This window comes from Gallinula chloropus, assembly GCF_964237585.1.
Source record: "Gallinula chloropus genome assembly, chromosome: 6".
Lineage (NCBI taxonomy): Eukaryota > Metazoa > Chordata > Aves > Gruiformes > Rallidae > Gallinula > Gallinula chloropus.
This window is the reverse complement of record NC_140091.1, coordinates 243,808-264,304: the sequence shown is the minus strand read 5'-3', so window position 1 is coordinate 264,304 and position 20,497 is coordinate 243,808. Positions and strand designations below refer to the sequence as shown.

Here is a 20,497-nt window from a genome sequence, read left to right as displayed (position 1 = left end):
CAATGACGTGTGCCTCTCACATGCTGCTCACTCTCAGCAGCTACATCCCTGCCAATCCTGCAGCCAACCGCTCCTATTCCAGCTGTCTAAACTCTTTAGGGGGCTTCTAGTGTTTCATTGCTCTCCCTGTATTATACGGAGTTTAGTTTTCAGAGACTTAAAATAGTAAAGATAATGAATACCCTGGGAATTTTGATGTGGGACTGATTAATGCTGATAAAGACCAGTCTCAGACACGCTTCAGTGTGTCAGCCAGGCATGGGGCCCTCTGTGCGCTGCGATGCTGCCTTGGCACACACCACTGCAGCACTTGCACTGGTGTTCCTCTGAACATTGCTCTAAACTGCCTGAAAAGTCAAGAAAAATCCTCTAGAGACTGGAAATTCAGTTTTCTCAGGAAATGTTCCACAAAGTGGGTTAGCTGCTTCAGGAACCACATTGCAGGGGCAGGCTTTGTGTTTGGAACTGCTGGATGGATGGCTGGTTGGTTTGCTGTTTGGATGGATGGTTGGCTGGTTAGTTGGTTGGCTGGTTGGTTGGCTAGTTTTCTGGTGCTATTCTGGCATTTGAGGTCTTCAGTGAACAATGTGGAAGTTGTATTTCTGATGGCAGGGAGCAGATTTTGGAGCCTATGTAATATTCTGGTGTTACAGGAGTCCTTGTTTCATATTACAGCTTCATGCTACTGAAACAGATACTCTGGACTTCCAGCTGGAACCAGTCCTGGGTTTGTCCCCTGGAGTCCCTTTCCTTGTTAGCCCAGCTTAGAAAGACAGGTTGTCATGTGCCTCAACCTGTCCTGGGTATGCAAGAGCTTTCTGGTCTGGTTTAGGGACCTCAAGCACATGCTCGAGTGGTCTGCTAAGGGCAAGAGAGGTGTTTGTGTGGCACTGGTCACCCGATTGCTGCCAGTGAGTTCCACTCCCTTGCCATATTCCTTACTGGTCAGGTACATAATGCATTGGCAAGAGAATCATGGATAAAATACATTTGCAGTGCAGGCCACGGCTCGTTTATTTGTTGTTACTGGTGCTTCCTGGATGTGCCTTTATCCCTGCACTTTGTAGGTGAAAGCAAGGGCAGGGGTGGGGAGTTTAGTTTGTTTTCCATGTAACTACAAGGCAGCTGCTAATAACCATCGTCATGTAACTCGCATTCTGTTTAAATTTATTAATAAGATGTCACATTAAATCGTTGGCTTAAGCAACCACTATGTAATGGGTATCGTCACTGTGTCTTGTTAGCATTTCCACAGCTCATTTAGCCCCAATCAAAAGAAACCATCTTTGCAGAATCCTAATACACTGTCCTGCTCCTCAGCATCACTCCAGCATCGCCTGATCTTGCTCATGCTCTGAAGTTGCCTGGCAGAGTTACAGGGCGACTGGCAGCCCGGTCAGCCGGTGGGTGCTTGGGCTTTGCACGGGGTGTGGGCAGCAGCTTGTCAAAAGGAGCTTCATAAAGGGTGTTCTGCTACCACTCCTATAGCAAAGGTTTCCAGTTCCTTCCGAGGGCCTTGGCATCGTCTCAGGAGGGCTGCTGGGCAGAGAGAGAAGCAAAGCAGCGTTCCCACCTCCTTACTGGCATTCACAAGGGGTGCTGCCCGTTCGGCAGCTCCGCAGCCCGGCTGCCAGGTCCCAGCAGAGCCTCTCCCAAAGCTGCTCACCCGGTTACCAGGGCAGGACAGCAGTCCTTGGCAGTGATGCCTCCTGAGATGCCACTCCAGAGGAGGGGCTCTATGCTATTAGCAGATTGCCATAACGAGCAGAGGGAGCAAGACATCTGAAAGATAAAACCATCAGCACATCGATATCCCTGTCACACTTCTCACTGTAGCGGCGTAAACATTTACGTATGAGAGAGCTGACTGAGGCAAAGAGGGACACGCTGGTCAGGAGTCGCCTGCTGCTCTTCACCCTCTCACTCTGCTCCAAGACTTGGGCAAAGAGGAACCAGCCCAATGTGTGGGGAGACCCACACGTGCTGTCCATAACTCTGGAATTTGATGGGCTAGTTGTCGTTAGTCTGGGTCTAATTGTTCAGAAGAAGAGATAACAGTGCACTTACACATCCCCTCTGGGTTTTGAGGCTTAGCCCTGGATCCCATGGGATTCCCAAGTGGACTGAAAGCAATCCATGGAGCTCAGAGAAGGGGAGCTAAGGGGGCTGCTATTCCCTGTGTGGCTGTGAGCCAGTATGTTCCCTCTCTGGTTTTAACACGGCTCCTCTCTCTGTTCTGGTCACAGGGCAGACCCGAGTTCTCGGAAGTAGTCACGAAGCTGGAAGAATGTCTGTGCAATATTGAGGTAAGACCCCATCCCCAGCCTGTGCAATATCGAGGTAAGGCCCCATCCCCAGCCTGTGCAATACTGAGGTAGGGCCCCATCCCCAGTGTGGAGGGGCTGCATGGCCAGGGGCACGGGCGGGCAGAGTGGCAGCCGAGCAGGGGTGGCTCTGCATCCTGCCAGCTGCCAGAGCTGCTTCACCCCACTGCCAGCCCCCACACTGCATTCCTGAGGCACCAGAGCCTCAGGGTTGGGGAGTGGGACCAGGCATTGCTGGGAGCTGCTGTGGGGGGACACCAAAGGCAGAGCATGACCGGCACTGTGGGGATACATCTCGGGGGTGCTGGGCAGAAATCCTCCCTCCTGCTCAGGGCTGCTTGGTGTAAAAAGAAGACAGACTGGGCAAGACCCCTGGGAGAAAGGTAGAAAGAGAAATCAGCAGAAGGACAAAGGCAGAGGCAGCCCCTCTTTGCACTGTGGCTGTGACAGGGGATGCATCAGCCTCCAGCCCGCTGTGGGACAAGTGGCTGACACAGAGAAAATGATGTGGGGCTGCAGCTCCTGGAATTATGTTTTCTCAGTTTGTGCCTGTGTTTAAGGCTTTAAAAAAAAAAAAAAACAAACCAACCTCCCTTTAAATGGATCGTTGATCTTGAGCTGAAGGGTCAGAAGAGACACCCGCAATCTCTGCGTCTCCTCATGCTCGGGCTGCTGCTGGTTGCTCCGTGTGTAGGTGGGAGCTTTTAAGTGTAAAAAAAAAAAGTGAAGCACTCTATCAAAGAAGCTGTGTCACCCCCTGGGAGACCTGACTTCTGTGATACACAGGCAGCAGTGCATGCAGGAGGGAATCTGGGGCAGGAGCCTACATTAAGAAAAGAAAAACAAAAGCTTTATTTAGCTGGGGAGTCAGAGCCCAGCTCCACCGTGTCCAGAGCAAGGCTTTGAGAGGCGTTTGAAGGAACAAGGTCTCCAGCAAGTTAAAAGTACTGCAGCCGCTGAAGGGTGAAGGGGGAGAGTTCTCTTTCTCCACCTTCCTCTGTTTCCTTTTCTCTCCTCCTCCCTCAGCGAACCATTCCTGCTCCATTTCCATGCTGCTGAAGCCGGGAGTGGCAGGGACCTTTCGTGCCAGCAAATCCCCGTGGTTGGTCTGTAGGGCAAAACACATCAGCTGATGTGCCAGCCCCACATTGTCCTGTCAGCCTCAACTCCTGCCTGGGACACTCTGGTGGGACCCCTGTGCCCAGGCAGCACTGGCACTGCTGGAGGGGATGGGGAAGCCAAAGGGGTGGTTCCCACTGGGGAGGCAGGGATGTCTCACAGCCACGTCAGCTGCACACAGAGCTCATGGCTGAGCTAAGGTGTATCCTCTGGAAAGTTGTCCTGCCTCAGGCTGAAGACCCCACAGCATCCAGTTCTCCTCAGCTGATCAAAGCAGACACTGCTTTCTCCAGCCAAACTACAGAGGAAATGTGGCACACACACCCCCACACACCCCCTTGGGAGAAGGACCTGAGGAAAGACTTATAAACATGTAACAACAGCACCTTCTTTTTTCTTTTTCTTTATTTTTTTAATCCAGCTAATGTCTCCAGCCTCCAGCAACAGCAGCGGGTCCCTGTCCCCCTCCTCATCCTCAGACTGTCTCGTGGCACGAGGAGGCCCTGGCCGCAGCCACGTCGCTGCGCTGCGGAGTCGGTTCGAGCTGGAATACGCCTTGAACGCGCGAGCCTTCGCTGTCTGGTCACAGAGGTGTGTGCTCCAGGGCGCAGGGCCTGTGGCTGGCAGGCAGCCCAGGCAGTTCATCTCGCTGCCTTATCCTCCCGACTCCGTAGGGAAGGTTCTTACGCTCTGGGGATGTCATTGTGTTGGCCTGACCTACACTGACACCTCCTCTTTCGCTTGCAGCGCTGGGCAACACCCTTCCCAGGGTCTGGCCTTGGAGGACATGAGAAGAAACTTCCAGTACCCACCAATCGACAAAAACGGTGAGTGACTGCCCACTGCTCCTCTGGGGTGTTCATCCTGTGCAGAGCGACTGTCTCCTGAGGTACCACAACATCTCACGAGAAAACTGGTGTCCCGGGGTGGGGTCTGCTGGCTACAGCCCACCAGAGCCAGCAAGGGGCTCCCTCTGCTCCCTCTGCTGTCAGTGCAGTGTGCCCTGAGCCCTGGGGTGCTGGGGTGCTCCTTCCTCCTGCCTGCCTGGATCTGTGGGTAAGGGGATGTGGCATTATATCCTCAAGGCTGCTGCTGTGACAAGCAGGCAAGAGAGTCCTACTCCTGGAGTACCACAGGAGTGTACAGTGACCTGACACAACCTTCTCAGCGCTGGTGATGCATATGTGAACCTTCTCCCTCAGCTTCCCCATCCAGGCCCCTCCCTGGCAGGGCTCAAGGCCGGGTTGGATGGGGCTGTGGGCACCCTGGGCTGGGGGTGTCCCTGCCCGTGGCAGGGGGGCTCGGTGGGGGCTTTGGGGTCCTCCCAGCCAAACCCAGTCTGTGCTTCTGTGATCTTGCAGGCTATGTGTCAGATCCCATGAGTACCATGAGGTTCCACTCCTGCAGCAGCAGTGGCAGCTTTGAAGAGAGCAGCTGACAGCTTGAGGCGTGTGTCAGCGACCAGCCGCAGCACGTGTCCTGCACCAGCCTGGCCCCCAGGCAGCCTGTGCCCCACGCAGGTCCCTGGGATGGACAGCTTGCAGGTGTCCCTGCCACAAGCTCTGCCCTAGCATCTCCCTGTGCTGGCCTGCCTGAGGGCTGGGCTGTTGCTGGTGAGCAGCTGTTGTGTAAGGAAGTGACCATCCACAGGGCCTGGGATGAGGCACCACGCAGTGCGACCGTAACTAGAGCGGCACAGGAGGCTCCACCAGCTCCCAGCTCCCACACACGTCACTCGTGTCACAAGCCTGAAGCAATAAAACCAGGGAGGATGTCACCCAGCAAGGCTTACCCCTGTTTCTTCACTTGTGTGAGGTTTGGTGGGGGGGTTTCTACTTTCTGAAAACATCCGTGGGGGATGAGGGGAAACACAGCTGTACCTCAAGTGCTGCAGAGCTGGGGTCGGCCCTGGCAGTTCCTCGCTGTTGGGTTCGTGTGGGGGGTCCTCTCATTACACCCAGCAGCCTGTGGGCTCACAGAAACGCTGGCAGAAGAGCACAGGCAGGGCTGGGATGCAGCTCCCCAGGGCACTCGTCAGACACGTGGGACACCCCGGCTGCTGCTGCGAGCAGCCCCGTGTCAGCATCCCGTCCCACCCCAGGGACCACCACCAGCTCCTCCGGGCCAGCGCCGGCTCTCTGGCCCTCGCTGTGTTCTCTGGGCTCATGCCAAACCAACCTGCTCAGAGAAACACGCCCTCACCTCAGCATCGCGTGCGGGGCCTCCCAAGGTCTCTCCTGCTTCCAGCTCTGGCTCACGGCTTCCTTCTTGTGGCAGAACGCAGGAAGCTCTGGCGCACACACTCCAAACGCTGCCGGGGCCTCTGAGAGCCACCAGCACAGGTCAGGGCAGCCTCTTCACCCGAGGCAGAGCCCGGATTGTGTCACCAGGCAGCCAGCTCAGCCCTGGATGCTGTCAGCACTCTGAGAGATGATGAGCTCTGCGTTTGCCTCCAGAGAAACCCCTACAGCAGCCCCCACCCATCTCTGCAGCGCTGCAGCCCCAAGCCAGTGTCACCACATGGGTGAGGCTGTCACATCACTCAGAACCTCAACAAACCAGCAAGAAGGAACTCCAGTATTTCCCATGGATCAAGAGAGCTCATCAGCCATCACAGGAACTTTCTCAATCCCAGGGTTAGCTTTGTTATTGTGCAAATGCTTTGTCTGGCTGGAATATTTCCCCTTATGTCTAGAGAATTTGTGGAGCTTAGGGCTGGAAACAGGCTCAGCCAGCAAGACAGGAGATACTCCCACAAAAGGCCTCTAACCCTGCAAAACAGACTGCCAGAGTTTAAAAACTGTCCTCCTTGGTACTACAGGGTCCTTGGTACTACAGGGTGGGTTCCTCTGCCTGGACACTGTCTGTATCATTCCACAATAAATGTCACAGGCAAAAAAAGACCCAACACAGACTAAAGGACAGAAAACTCTCCAATTTATTGCCCTGCCCTGCACCCCCAGTGACACCAGTCAGGTGATGAGAAGTGGGACCAGATCTTAAAGCAGCTCCCCCTGCCCCTCCCTTCTCAGCAGACTGCACTTTAGTCAGGATTTCACTCCCTTCTCCCCCCCCTCACTGTGACATGGGAGGGGCAGGGACTGGGGGTGGCACTTGGGATGATTTGCTCCATCACCTTCCCTGGCACTGAGGTCAGACTGGCAGGTCTATAGTGCCCTGGGCCCTCCCTCCAGCCTTTCTTGTGGATGGGCAACTCATCCACTCATCTCCAGTCCCCCAGGACCGTCCCCATCAGCCAGGGCTGCTCGTAGGTGATGGGAAGTGGCCTGGTGAGCTCTTCTGCCCACTCCCTCAGCACCCTTGGGTGGATCTCCTCTGGCCCCACACATGTAACTGACTCCTCTGTGTCTGGCCAGGATCTGATTTCACCCCCTGCACACAGAACAATCGTGGGCCATTAAGCACGACCAAAGTGTTACTTCTGATCCAGAGGCTGGTGAAGAGACAGATAAAAGGCCCCTTATATCTCACCTCTACATTTTAACATGGGATCACCAGCATATAGGAGACACTGCCAAGGAGTTTGCCAATTAGTTTCTTAGCTTAGATTGAGCAAACTGTCACTAGACATGAATGGCTCATCGGGGAAACAAACATAAATCAGGGCCTAGAAACTGCAGTGTGAGGCAGGCAGCACCCTGAGGGAGCTGCACAGGGATGCAGAGAACAGGCACTGCTCTAAGGCAGTGTGACACCAAGGGCATCCAGCCCCAAACTACAGTGTGAGTAACCTCTGCTGACAAAAGGACTTCTGAACACGTCCTGCTCAGTAAGGACTGGCTGCTCCTCAGAGGAACAGAGAGCTCATCCTTGAGTCCAGACTACTCACTGCCCTTAGAGAATTACACTGTTAGAAGACAGCCCCTGTAACACCAAACCCTGTTTTCCTGGGGCATCTTCCACCCTCAACCAGGCTGCATCTGGAACAAGTCAGCAATGGTTACACACTCACCTGGGCAACAGCACGAATGCTCAGGCCCCGTGAACACGGTGCAGCCTCTCTGCCCTCCCCCTTCTAGCCCAGATTCAGGGGACTTTAAACTCTGCAAAGGTCACAGGAAGAATTGAAATCTTCCATACGCAGCCCCTGCCACTGAGGAATCCGGCTACTATTGCCAGTATCATCAGCTGCAAAGCAGCAATATTAGCACCCAGCTTCCAAGTTACAGCCCCTGTGGATTAACTGGGACACCCTCACCTCACACACCATCAAGCAGAGCAGAACTGAACTGCCTCTGCTCCCAAACCACTCGTACTTGAGCCAGACTCTGGCCATCTCTGAGCTGGGAACTGAACCGTTCCAGCAGCAAAAGCTTTTATTGCAGGTGAGTTGTGACAAAAGAGAAGACAGATTTTGTGTCTCAGAGTTTGCAGAGCCCTAGCTACAGGCAGAGAGTTAGTCCTGTGCAGTGGTGTGCTGCTTACAAGGCAGGCTTCCTTCTGCGCTACCGGCAGCGCTGTCGCTCCACACAGAGCAGGCTGGCAAACCCTGGCACAGCACAAGAGCACACCAGCACACCCACGTGTTCCACACCAGCCAAAAAGGCTGAGAAATTAAAGTACATGCAACTCTGCTGATTAAAAACGGCTCATTAAGTGGTTAAGTTGGCATTTGCTGCTGCTGCCAGACCTGATCAGCAGTCTGTTTTGTAACACGGGTTCCAGGAATCATGTAAGCAGCTGGAACAGCAACAGAAGAAATGGAAAAGGCCTTTATGGAAGGAGCACCATCTTTCCTCGAGCACCACTGCTATGGATAATGTCCTTATGAGCCTTAACGACTTCTGCCAGGGGATATTCAGAGCCCACGGTGGGTTTCAGCCAGCCAGCTTCTATGCCCTCCAGGAGCACTGCTGCACATTCGCGCCGCTCCTCCTGCACATAATAAAGAGCATTTACCACAAGGTCTCTACAGGGTAGGAAAGTACTGACTGATTTATGCACATGCCAAAACACATTTCACAACCCAAAAGCATTTTATGATGTTCTGAGATTATAGAAAATGTAAAGGAATGAACCAACAAGGTCGTTGGAGCAAATTTATCTGTTCGCCCCTAGTAATGACTTTACCTGGAAGCAGGAGCTGCTGGGAGTCAGCTGAAAGCACATTTGTTAAAATAACAACTCTTCTTACCTCAGTTGCAAGAAACAGGCTCACTCCAATGATGCTAGATTCTTTACTCATAGTGTCTCGTGGGTTGATCTCCACAGGACCTCTAGAGCCCACAACCTGTCACAAACGAGTTAAAGGATGATGGTTGAGCTGGAACTGATGAATTGTGCTGCTAACTGCACAGACTGGGGTCAGGGACAAAAGCACTCACCATCACCCTTCCTGCACAGGACAGGAGCTGCAGGTCAGCAGCCAGGTTGACATTGGAGAGCATTTCGATGATGATGTCCACTCCTCCCGTCCCGGTGTACTCCTACACAGACACAACGTGCTGCTTACACCATCCCCCTCAGCACCACTGTCCACTGCACACACACACACACACACACACACACACACACACATTCTACAGCTCATTGTTTCAATTTCAAATGCAGCCCCTGGACTAAGGGAGACCACTAAGTGGTGCAGGGTCAGCACACCTGATAGGCTGAATCAGGATGTGCTCCCAGGTGGGAACCTGCTGGGAGGCCAGAGCCACTGGCTGTGAAGAGAGCTGAGCTGCTCCAGCCTGGACAAGGCTTTCCTGGTGTAGAACAGCAGTATGCCATCCTCCTGCATCAATCTACTTTAAAAACCTTCTGCAAGGAGCTGTTCACTCTTTGTTAGCATGGAAAGCACTCCCTGCATCCCCTATCCCTGGTATGAGCTTACCTTAATTTTATCCATGTAATCAGCCTCTCTGTGGTTGAAAGCCTGGTGAGCACCATTCCTCAGAACCACACTCATGCCTTCCTCAGTTCCTGCTGTACCCAAAACCTTGAGACCATAGGCTCTGGCAATCTGACATGTTGCTATTCCCACCTGGGGGAGGGAGGAGGAAAGAAAAGGGACGAAAAAAAAGCTCTTTATCATCCATCTTTCTTAGCATTTTAAACTTCATATACTACTGGCTTGCCACATAAAAACAAGGAAAACTCTGTGCTCACTTCCACATACTCTGTAGTCATGAATTTATTATATATTCCAGTCTCTCCCCTCATGCAGCCAGCTGTTAGCTAACAGGTAAAAATACCCCAGCCAAGCAGAGTTGCTACATACCAGTCATTACTGCTCAGAGAACAGTGAACAACCTGCACACCTTTTCAAATTACAGCCTTTTGCTGTTCCTTTTATCTCAGGAGACCGGTTAGAAAGCCTCAGGACCAACTGCAAGTGCAGCAGTGTGGGTTTTCTGTGCATCAGGGACCTTACAGAGTAAGGCAGTCTGTAGCTATCTGAGTAATGGGGTCTGCTCTCAGAAACATGTAGGCTAGAGCATATGAAATGAGAGCCTAATTTTGCTAATCTGTGTATGGATATAGAGGTGACCACGATTCATATCACAGGGAACAGGAGATGCAAGGACAATGAGCAGCACTGCTTAGGAGCTGCTGCCTCAGAGTACTCACCCCGCCGCTCGCCCCGTGCACCAGCACGCTCTCCCCTGCTCTGGCACGGCCTCTGAAAGAGCACAGAACAGCCACAAACACTGGCATGAGGATCACAGCCCCTTATCCTCAGATCAGATCACACCGGTGGACACCAGATTTCACCTCCAGGCCACTTGGGGAGGAGGCAAAACAGCCCACGGCCTTTATGAGCACAGGCAGCAGACAGCTACGCCAGCACACAGCCCGCAGTGAGCCACAGGCTGGAACTGCTCCTCCCTTCAAGGACTTCACCAGCTCCTCCGACAGCTATCCCATGGCACTTAACAAAGAGGCCTTTCCAGGGCCGTGCCCTTAACAAGAAAGACTCAACAGGAAAAGAGGGGCACTGGCTTCTGGGCAACAGTTACCAGACGATTCCCTCAGCGTAACAAATGTAACTCAAGGATTTTAAACATCTCCCCCTCACTCACCCCCCACACACACTCCACAGCACAATGAACCCACGAGCTGCAGCATTTTAACTCTTCAAATGTGAAGTGCACAAGCTGAGAAGGGGCACCTTACTTCTGGAAAAGAGCACGATAAGCAGTGAAGTAGGGAATCCCAATCGCTGCCCCCTGCTTGAAGTCCAGCTTATCCGACAGAGGGAAGGTCCTGTTAGCTGCAGCAACTGCATAATCTGCGTAGCCTCCAGAGAGGGTGTCCAGGGTAAAAACCCTGTCACCTTTCTAGAAGGGAGGGAAAGAAAACACAGACATCAAGGATGTCCCTCGAGTACAGGAAGAGCCAGGTCACAGAGGTTTAGTCTGTTTCTATCAGCTCTCCCATCAGAATAACCAGCTCCACTCCTCACAGAGCTACTCTCACCAGCGCTGCCATGTACACAAACACAACAGGCACCATGTCATTTCACATGTGTCACACTCCCCACAGCACAGTGTAACACCTGCTGTCTCATTAACACGAGCCCCAGAGAACCTGAACCCTGAAGACCTCCACCCACAGCTTCCAAGCCCCAAACCTGAGGAGAAGCTTGTGCAAACACCACACAGACAGTTCTTCACCAGCGTTGTTTCAGTGCAGCACAAAGCTACACCCCTGGCATACCCCACACTAAGCCTTGTTGCTCTTCCACAGCAGGGAGACCCCAGCCAGCAGTGCAGTAGGAAACACAGGGCAGGGCAGAATGCAGAGCCCTGTGTGGCAGCATCCTGCTTCTCCAGCATCAGGAGCAGGCAAGCTTGCAGGGGTCTGCCTGCAGCACACATCCATCCCCCATCTCTCCCTCTCAGGCAAGAGAAGAGCATCACCCTCTCAGTGAGGAGCAAAAAGCAGCAAGCAGACACAGCCAACTGCTGGTGAGAAAACAGGAATAAACAGGGTTCTTCTCTCCAGGCAGCCACCCCTCTCATGCCCCCACAAGTTACACAAACTCCAGGTCAGGAAGCTTATACCTGGCTTCACCCACAGCTTTCATGTCTGCCCCAGGCCAACTGCCTACTGCTGTGAAACGAAGAACAGATCTAAAACCCAAAGAGGTTCCAGAGAGAGCAGAGAAAATCAAAGCAGAAAAGAAATTGATCCATTTTAACAAGAGAGATGTGATTTATGGGGCCTCACAAGGAAGCGAAATAAAAGCTACTCCCATTTCCCCAAAACCAGAGCGTTTTTCAGTCCTGCATGAAGCTGCCACCTCCAACAGCAAGCACCCAACTTGGAGTGTGTCTGCAGTGCCACACAAGCAGTGCTGACCCTGCCTGCAGGCAGCTGCTGCCGCTGCTTGGAGCCTCTGCCTCCCGACAGCCCCATCTGCAGGCTGCACTGCCAGCATCACCTTGCTCAGGCTTTTACCACACACAAACACACCCCCAGAAGAGCTGACAGGGTTGCAGGCAGTAAAACCAGGACCAGCGGTACAGCCACCCCACCGAGAGGACACAACCAGCCCTACTGAACTGAAACCCAGAGCGTCGATACCTTGAAGGCAGCCACACCTTCCCCAACTCGCTCTATCACACCAGCCACGTCCGAGCCAGGGGTGTAGGGCAGGGCTGGCCTCCTGGCATAGCTTCCAGAACGAATGTAGGTCTCCACAGGGTTTACCCCACAGGCCTGGACTTTGATCAGCACCTGAAAGAGACAATTAAAGCAGCAATTAAAACTGCATCCACAGCACACAGCATGGCACCTGAACTACGTTCTGAAGCCAGTCAGCAAACATTCAGCACTGACCTGAAGCCCATCTCAGGAAGCCCTTTGTATGGAACATACAGCCCATGTAACAGCAAGAAGCCTTAAAACTACATGTGCAAGATGGGAAGTGTTGGTCTGGGGGCTTCATTCTGTCCTGAGCGTACCTGCTGTCACTCAACACCAGTACTCCAGCCCACAGAACCAATGTACATACCTGATTTGCTTCTGGATTGGGAATTACAACATCTGGCTGGAGCTTCAGCACTTCAGGGCCACCAAATTCAAAGACTCTGACAGCTCTCATCACACTTCTGGTGGCTGCCATCAGAGTACCTGGGGGAGGGGAACAACAGCAAGGTTGTGGTGCCTTCAGGATTCCTTCTGCACAGGCTTGGAACAAGCCCAGTCCCTCTGCTCTGTGGGCACTGGGTAACGACCCAGCCTTTGGGACAACAAATTTTCCAGGACATTCTTGCGAAACAGGCTGCCTGGGTCATGTGAGTGACACTCCAGCCACTGCTCCTGCTTACCATTAACCCTGGGTGCAAAAAAACAACCAGAAACTGCTCATCAGTGAATAACCCCCTGAACAGGGCAGCTTCAGGACACAGCGAGGTCACGCTCTGGCCCAGATCCAGCACACGAGCTGCAGCGCTGCAGCCAGAGGTCGCTTTTTCCTCAAGATGATGGTGACAGCTTTTAAAAGCTCTCCTGTCTCTTTCTCCTCTCCCCTGGCACTGTTTGCAAGGCTTCATAGAATCATAGACTCACAGCCTGGTCTGGGTTGGGAGGGACCCCAAGGGTCCCAGAGCTCCAACCCCCTGCCACAGGCAGGGACACCAACCTCCAGGCCTGGAGCTACACAAGGCTGCCCAGGGCCCCATCCAACCTGGCCTTGAACACCCCCAGGGATGGGGCACCCACCCCCTCTCTGGGCAGCCCCTTCCAGCCCCTCACCACTCTCTCTGCAAAGAACTTCCCCCTAATCTCTCCTCTCCCCCTTCCCTCCTCCAGCTTCACTCCAGCCCCTTCTCCTGCCATTATCCACCCGCATCTTTCCCCATCCCTGGCTCCCGTCCCAGCAGCCTCAGTCAGGAGGATGCACAGCGCTGCCGCTGCCCCGGGACACGGGCCAGACCCGCCCTGGCACACAGGTCTCTCCTGTGCACAGCACAGATCAGCAGGCGGCTCCTACGCGGCCCCGAGGGAACCCGGGCCCGTGGGTTTCAGACGCGGCTCCGCAGCACGACGGGGGATCGGTAGGACGGGGCCTTCTCCAGAGCACGGAGCGGCCGCCGAGACCCCGGTCCCCGGGCCGGGCGGGAAGCAGAGCCCGGTCCTCGGTCGCAGGCCGGACGAGACGGGCCTGGCCCGGCCACCGGCAGCCTCGGCGGGGAAACGCGGCCACAGCACGGAGCGACCCCGCGGCCGGGAAACCGGAACCCGGAGCGACCGCCGCCCCCTCAGCGCCCGCGGGGAGGGTCTGGCCCGGCCCCCGCGCCCAGGTCCCGCCCCGCCGGCCGCTGCAGCCGCCGCCGGCCGGGGCCCAGGGGCTCCCGCTGGCCGGGCCGGAGCCCCGCGGCCGTGCGCGCCTGGGAGCCTGGCCGGGTCCCAGAGACCGCGGGGAACGATCGCACCCAGCGCCTACCTCACAGCTCTCCCGGGCCGATCGGCGGCGGGCGGGCTGGGGAGGGGGGGCGGGCTCGGCGGCGGGGCGGGCTGGGCAGGGGGCGGGCTCGGCGGCGGGGCGGGTCCGGCGGCGGGGGTGCCGGGCAGGCCTGTGCCCCGCCGCGGCCCATGGCGGCGTTCGGGCAGCGGAAGGCGCAGCGCCTGGCGCGGGCGGACGCCAGCAGGAAGGGCGGCCTGGACGAGCGCGCCGCCGCCGTGGTGGGGCTGCTCAACGGGCGAGCCCCGTTCTGCACCACCAGCTCCTGCTCGGGCCGCATCGTCCTGGCGCAGGGCGGCGCGGCGGTGAGTCCCGGGCGGGGGATCCCGGGGGCGGCAGCGGAGCCGGGACGGGAGGGGATGGGGCTGGGCCTTGAGCCGGCGCGATGCGCTCAGCGCCTCTCCCTCCCCACCCCTCTTCCCACCCAGGGTCCGTCCGGCTGCGGCGCCCGGAAGACGGACTGTACCTGGCTCATGGTGACGCACGACCCCTGCGTCAGAGATGATGTGGTAAGAGCTCGACGCGGCCTTTACGCCGCCTCACTGATGGGGGGAGGCGGCGGGGTGGGGGGTCCCCAGGGCGCCTCGGGGCGCCCCTCGGGCTGGACAGCCCGAGGGGCGCCCCGAGGCGCCCTGGGGACCCCCCCCCGCCGCCCTGTATCCGAGGGAGCCGTTTGGGCAGGCGGAGCTCAGCTGTACAGCTCCTTTCCAGGCCCCGGCGAGCGCTCAACAGGTTCCATGAGGTGTTTCCATGAGGCGCTGCAAGGAGCCTTAGGGAGGTGGTTGAGTCACCGTCCCTGGGTGCGCTCAAATAAAAAAAGGGGGAGATGAGGCGCTCAGGGAGCGGGTTTAGCTCGGGATGGGAATGGTTGGACTGGACGATCTTCAAAGGTCTCCTCCAACCTGCTGATTCTGGTGGTTTTCGTGCTGGGAATTGAGCGAGGCGAACAAGAAGAGGGGGGTGGTGCTTTATGAACGTTTTATTGTATGGTTTTTGTAATGTAACTGCCTCAAAGCTACCTTTCTGGATGGAAGAAAGTAGTATCCCCCCCCCCTTCAGCTGTCCCCACGTGAAGGCGGCATGGAGAGGCAGGGGAATTGCAGGAGGAAGCCATGCAGGGTGTCACACAGCCTTCTCCACACTCACACATCCAGGAGATGCTGGCTCGAGCATCTCTGCCAGCAGAGCTGAGGGGGCTGGAGGGAGTTTCTTTAGTTTTATCAGTAGGGAGTTGCTGCTTTTTCTTTTCTGTCCGGGGGTTTGTGCCTCCGATTCAAACCTCTGACTTGGTCCTAACAACTCTTAGGCTGGAGGCCAGGCGTTATTCTTTAAACTAGGACTAAAACGTGACCAAGAATGTTCAGCCGTGAATTTAATCTGCTAAACCCTGGAATGTTTTCTGGGGCTGAGGGATGTAGTTCAAAAACTAAACATCTCAGATTTTAAAGAGCAGTTTGAAAAGAGATGTGAAGCAGGAGCTGCTCGGGTTCCACTGGCAGCACTAACACCGTTCTCCCCCCGTGCTGTGCTGACTGTATCGGTCTGCTGGGATGCACAAGGGCAGAAAGAGCGATGCACGCTTTTCCAAGGGCTGCACATCTCTCTTGCCATGGATTTCTGTCAAACCTCACCAGATTAGCACAGCGGGTCATGGGAGCCCATGGGATTTCTCTGGGCTGTGAGCAGTGGCACAGCAGCAGCAGCTGAGCCAGCCTGACTGCTGGGAACTTGGCTGGTGTGTTTTGAACACTTGTTTTGCACACTGAGTAGCTTTTTCTTGTGTTTTGGCTTGTGGTAGCAGCAGGACACACCTGCAGTGTCAGTATAAGTGTTTCCATGTCTTCTTCCAGATGACAGCACTAGAGAAAGCCACTGGTGACGTCGTGCTCAAGTTCGAACCATTCATTCTTCACGTGCTGTGTCAGGAGCTGCAGGATGCACAGCTTCTAGTAAGATTAAGTCAAGTGACAGTGCTGCATTGTTATTTTGCTGCATTACTTGCTGTAAAAGGGAAAGTGTTGGCTCCTGAGTGAGCTTTAGCACTCTGGGATAGTCCCACATGTGTAGTTTGATAATTGGGGTACTGGGAGTAAGCTGATGAGGAAAACCTGGTGGAAGGTGTTTCCCAGTGAGCTGGGGGCTTCCGCTGGCTTAAAGCAGTGGGGTTTTTAGAAATCGTTCTGCCTCCAACCGAGCCCTTTGAGGCTCCAGTAACTGGGTAGAACCTTTGCCTTTTGCTTCTCCACTGGCTCAGGACAGTACCACGAGGGGTCTGTCCCTTCACTAATGCAGGGAGAGATGGCACAGTGCCCTCAGAGACATTAACACCCCAGCTGCACCAACAGGTTAAGGTGAGGTGATCAAGGTTGGCTGTTGTTCTTTGAAAAGCAGCCACGGTTTGTGATACTCTGTGGGTCTGATCTTAATGAGTTACTGTAACTGTTATTTCATGAGTGTGGGGAGATGATAATTGCAGTTCACCTGTTAATTGCTGCTGTAAAAGTGTGCACGACCTGCTGAAGGCTTCCCTTTGCTGTGCAGCATTCCGTGGCTGTGGAGTCTGGGTTCAGGAACTCTGGCATTACGGTCGGCCGAGAAGGAAAAATCATGGTGGTAAGAGTTTGCTGCTCCCCTGTCAGGACACAGCAGTGGAGAGGACATAGACAATGGCAGGACAAGGGGGATGGAGTGAAGCTGAAGGAGGGAAGGTTTAAACTAGATATTAGGGGAAAGTTCTTTGCAGAGAGAGTGGTGAGGGGCTGGAAGGGGCTGCCCAGAGAGGGGGTGGGTGCCCCGTCCCTGGGGGTGTTCAAGGCCAGGCTGGCTGGGGCCCTGGGCACCCTTGTGTAGCTCCAGGCCTGGAGGTTGGTGTCCCTGCCCGTGGCAGGGGGTTGGAGCTCTGACCCTTAGGGTCCCTTCCAACCCAGACCAGGCTGGGATTCTATGATAACAAAGTCCTATCATTCTCCTTAACCTTGTTTTTTACAAGCCAAGATCAGAATTGTAATGTGGTGGACAGCTAGCACAGGGTATGCTCTAGCAAAGAAATACCTTTCTGCTTTACCTGAGAGCTACCTAACCCTTGTGTGGATAAGCACTGTGGTTTTTCCTTTAATGAATCCCCTGTATTGTTTAAATAACTTTGATAAAATGAAAAGAACTTCATTCTGGTTAAATCCTCCTCTGTGTGTCCTCAGGCAGTCCGGAGCACTCACTGCTTAGAAGTTCCTTTGAGCCACAAGGGGAAGTTGATGGTCTCTGAAGAGTATATTGAATTTCTGATACACATAGCTAATCAGAAGATGGAAGAGAACATAAGGAGGATTGACAGGTTTGTTAATTACACCGACCCTACTCCTGACATATAAATGCACAAGTGAGAAAGGCGTTGGAGAGGTGTTGTAAAGAAAAAAACCCACCCAAACAAAAAACCAAACCCTGGAGTCTAAGACACAATTTCAATTAATGTTTTGAGTTCTGAAGACTGTGAGCTATGTAAGCAAATCCCTGTAAAGAACACGAGTTTGCAGGCTGTCTCTGTTACTGAGCAGGGTTGACGTTTCTAATGATAAGGGCATTTGTTCTGTCACATTAGCCAGTTCAGAAGCATCCGGATGGCAGTGCAGTCCTCACTCCACAGGTGCTTGGTACAGGAGGTGCTCATGTCCCAGGCTGTGAGGGTGGGGGGGTTACATACTCTTGTCTGTCTCCAGCTGGGGAACAGAAGCCACAGAGCGTGAGGATCACAGGGGTGCTGCAGACACCTACCTGCACGAGACCTGGTTCTTTTTATATGTCCACTGAAAATCCCTGTGCAGGCCAGAGTTAGCAGTAATGGCTGTTAGCAACAGTGCACCTGATGGTTCATGCTGTGGTTCATGGGCATTTATCCCCATACTGCTTTCTGGTGTCTGCAGGAACAGACCTGTGCTGATAGGTGTCAGGTGGTGTTCTGTGTAGACAAGAGCGTTTCAGTGTTGGTAACAATTTCCTCGACACATTTTGATTGCATTACAAAGCATTAGTTTCTCAGAAGAGCTGTGCAGATCCAGAGCAAACCTACACAAGTAACAGCAACGTGATTGTTTCTCTCTAGATTCTACACAGGCTTAGAGTCAGCTTTGGAAACTGCCCCCAGTGCCAGCAGCTCCCCTCCTGGGGGGGCAGAGAAGAGCTGCTCCATGTACGTCCACAGAAGGAAGAGGAAGACCAGGCAAGAACGTGGACACGCCTCTCCTGAGCATCACAGTGAAGAACTGGAGCCTGAGGATGATACAGAAAGCTGTCTGGGTATTTTTTCTGAAATCACAGTATAGACCAAAGCATTTGAAATCAAATGGCAAACTGAGTAATAACTGCAGTGCTCTTTATAAGAGATGTGAATACTGCTCTGTTCTGAGGAGTCACTGATGGACTTGTACCAGAGAGAAATTGTGAGCAGGTTTAATGCCACAGAAGCACAGAGAATAGAACTCCAGGATGTTGTGCCTGGGGGGGTTTAACAGCACTGTTGAATGAACAGTGTTCCACTCCCTCAGTTACCACAGGAGAGACTGGTTTGCTGCACCTCTGGCCATGCTCTCCAGGAAGCGATTCACTGCCACGGGGCTGCTGATCTTTGCAGAGCAGGAAACTCTAAACTGGGATGTGATCCTGGAAAGTTTTTAATCCCTGTGGGAACTCTGCAAAGCCATGTGCAGCAATACAGATGGCCCTTTCGAAGCGACACAGCTACACACCAGTCAGCGAAAGAGCCGTGCCGGGTGCGGAGGTTGGGATGGGAACAGACGGTGCGTACGGCTCTGCGCTGGCTCCAGGGGGGTGTCTCCAGCATCCTCTGACTCACACATGGGGTGGCAGAGTAGGTGCTGCTCTGCTGCACTTTGCTGTGCTTCAGGCCCCAGCCCCAGCGTTCTTCTGTGTTCCACTTCCCTCAGCCAGCAGCCACCAGGTGTTATTTCCCTTGTGTCCGTTCACCAACTGTAGTTCCTTAGCTCAGCTGTGGGTGGTTCTGCCGGGCCAGCACTCAGCTCCAGCAGCTGGGCACAAAGTCAACCACAGCGTACAGGAGCAGGAACGGGCCTTCTTACCAGGCTACAATCGACTGACGTGCAGTAAATGCTGAAGAGAAGCCAGCACAATGCTCCATGTGTTCCTGTACCGGGACAGTCGCTCCGTAGTCAGAGTGTGTTTTTCACTGACTCTGCAGAACAAGACCCTGACTGAAGGAAATGGTTTGTTTGGCACAGCAGTTCCCAGCCATACAGGTGGGGTGTTGTCCCCTCTTCTGTTACATAAGCCTTTGCCCTGTGGGGATTGTAATTGCACCATCAAAACGTGACAGGGGTGGCAGCCAAAGGGAAAAGTACTTGGGGTTTTAAGCAGATTCTGAAATGCTGTTACCTGTGTTTGCAGTATCAGCCCACAGAAAAAATAAACCTGAGCCTTTTCTGTTGCTTGTTTGTGTTATTAACTTACAGCTCGAGAGGTGTGCCTTTTATCTTAATCTTGGTGGCTTGAAACCTCTCAGCACCTGGCTGGGGTGTGGGAGATGCCAACCCCTTTCTGTCCTTGTGAGAGGACTGCACTGGTGTCCAGTGAAACAGGCAGGTGATGCTGTCCTTGGCTGTTGGCCGTGAACACAACTGAGCAAGGAGCAGAGAAAGCAGATCCTACCACTCTCCTCTGTGGAGGGGCGAAGCACCCACTGCAAACTGAAGGTTAAGGAACATCAGCTTGAGAGATGACAGAGATGCTGACACGCCACCAGGAACCTTCAAACACAGGTTGTCCTCAAGCCCCAGGCGTTTGTGTGGATGTATCCTTCTTCAGCTCTACCTGAACCCAGGGGGGATGGTGCCATGCTTGCTGGGAGCCTGCGGCAAGCAGGAGCGTGCGGCGTGGACGTGCTGAGGCTGGTGCACTGGGGACATGGGTGAGCATCACTGCAGCCCTGCTGCACGCTGGGGGGAGCATCCAGGGGTCCCTGTGTGACAGCAGCTTCTCGGGGTGCGGGGATCGAGGCGGCTTCTGCCGCAGGCGCTGTGGTCGTGCTGCTCCCGGGGCACAGCCGCACCCCTGGAGCTGAAGCCCTGAAGCATCAGTGCTCAGAGCAGCAAACAGGCGAGCTCCCAGAGCTGCTACCCCGGCAAAGCCCATCCGCTGGCTGTCCCTGGCCCACTGGGCTGGCAGGGGTCCCGCCGTCCCCCAGGTCCCTCATTGCCTGGGGGCTCCTCCTGCCGAGGCCGTTGCTGCTTTTAAAAGTGGGGGGATGGGGAATGGATTTCAGATGGATTCTGGCACCCACCTTCTGCGTGTAAAGCCGTCCTAAGGAGGTCACAGGACTGCACGTGGCTGTGGATGCCATTAATGACCTTGTTATCATTTCCACACGCTTTGCAGCACTGTGATCTTGCACCACACCTGGGAAGGTAAAATGCAGGACTGGAAAAAGCCAAGATGCAAAGAAACAGCATCGGGCTTCCCCCCCAGCCCAAAAAGTCCACGTCTGAGACAGGAGGAGGCCTGTTCCAGAGCTCAGAGGGTAACTGCTGCTGCACACAGGCGTGAATGGCCCCGTGTTCGGGGTGAGAGCCGTCACAGATACCAATCTGTATAAACCAGGGCT

General features: G+C 54.5%; 3 protein-coding genes across 3 annotated transcripts in view; 2 read left to right on the top strand and 1 right to left on the bottom strand.

Moving 5' to 3' along the window:
* Positions 1–5,114, top strand: part of LOC311193083 (serine/threonine-protein kinase TNNI3K) — a gene marked incomplete at its 5' end in the record, with an annotated part of 46,263 nt that extends 41,149 nt beyond the window's left edge. The window contains 4 exons of the mRNA XM_084265809.1: positions 2,247–2,306; positions 3,865–4,034; positions 4,191–4,270; positions 4,805–5,114. Of these exons, the coding sequence (XP_084121935.1) occupies positions 2,247–2,306; positions 3,865–4,034; positions 4,191–4,270; positions 4,805–4,881 (387 nt within the window). The 3' untranslated portion in view covers positions 4,882–5,114. The remainder of the gene's footprint in view (positions 1–2,246; positions 2,307–3,864; positions 4,035–4,190; positions 4,271–4,804) is intronic.
* A 2,627-nt stretch (positions 5,115–7,741) lies between these two features.
* On the bottom strand, positions 7,742–13,885 carry CRYZ (crystallin zeta). Its single transcript, XM_084265891.1, has 9 exons — positions 13,852–13,885; positions 12,418–12,536; positions 11,988–12,140; positions 10,575–10,738; positions 10,029–10,080; positions 9,292–9,441; positions 8,789–8,890; positions 8,599–8,694; positions 7,742–8,339 (listed from the first exon to the last, which is right to left on the bottom strand). Exons 2-9 carry the CDS (start codon positions 12,526–12,528, stop codon positions 8,178–8,180), a joined length of 990 nt encoding a protein of 329 aa, XP_084122017.1. The 5' UTR covers positions 12,529–12,536; positions 13,852–13,885; the 3' UTR covers positions 7,742–8,177.
* TYW3 (tRNA-yW synthesizing protein 3 homolog) lies at positions 13,873–19,323 on the top strand. The gene is made up of 6 exons (XM_084265892.1): positions 13,873–14,174; positions 14,298–14,378; positions 15,720–15,818; positions 16,411–16,482; positions 17,067–17,200; positions 17,966–19,323. The coding sequence occupies exons 1-6, from the start codon at positions 14,001–14,003 to the stop codon at positions 18,183–18,185; spliced, it is 780 nt and encodes a 259-aa protein (XP_084122018.1). The 5' UTR covers positions 13,873–14,000; the 3' UTR covers positions 18,186–19,323.
* The last annotated feature ends 1,174 nt before the right edge of the window (positions 19,324–20,497 follow it).

Coding starts and splice junctions, on each gene's coding strand:
- CRYZ (XM_084265891.1), bottom strand. CDS start 12,528: ATGGCAGCCACCAGAAGTGTGATGAGAGCTGTCAGAGTCTTTGAATTT. Junction 9,442..10,028: donor TGCACGGGGCGAGCGGCGGG/GTGAGTACTCTG, acceptor TCCCTCCCCCAG/GTGGGAATAGCAACATGTCA. Junction 8,891..9,291: donor ATTACATGGATAAAATTAAG/GTAAGCTCATAC, acceptor GTGTCTGTGTAG/GAGTACACCGGGACGGGAGG.
- TYW3 (XM_084265892.1), top strand. CDS start 14,001: ATGGCGGCGTTCGGGCAGCGGAAGGCGCAGCGCCTGGCGCGGGCGGAC. Junction 14,175..14,297: donor TGGCGCAGGGCGGCGCGGCG/GTGAGTCCCGGG, acceptor CTTCCCACCCAG/GGTCCGTCCGGCTGCGGCGC. Junction 16,483..17,066: donor GAGAAGGAAAAATCATGGTG/GTAAGAGTTTGC, acceptor GTGTGTCCTCAG/GCAGTCCGGAGCACTCACTG.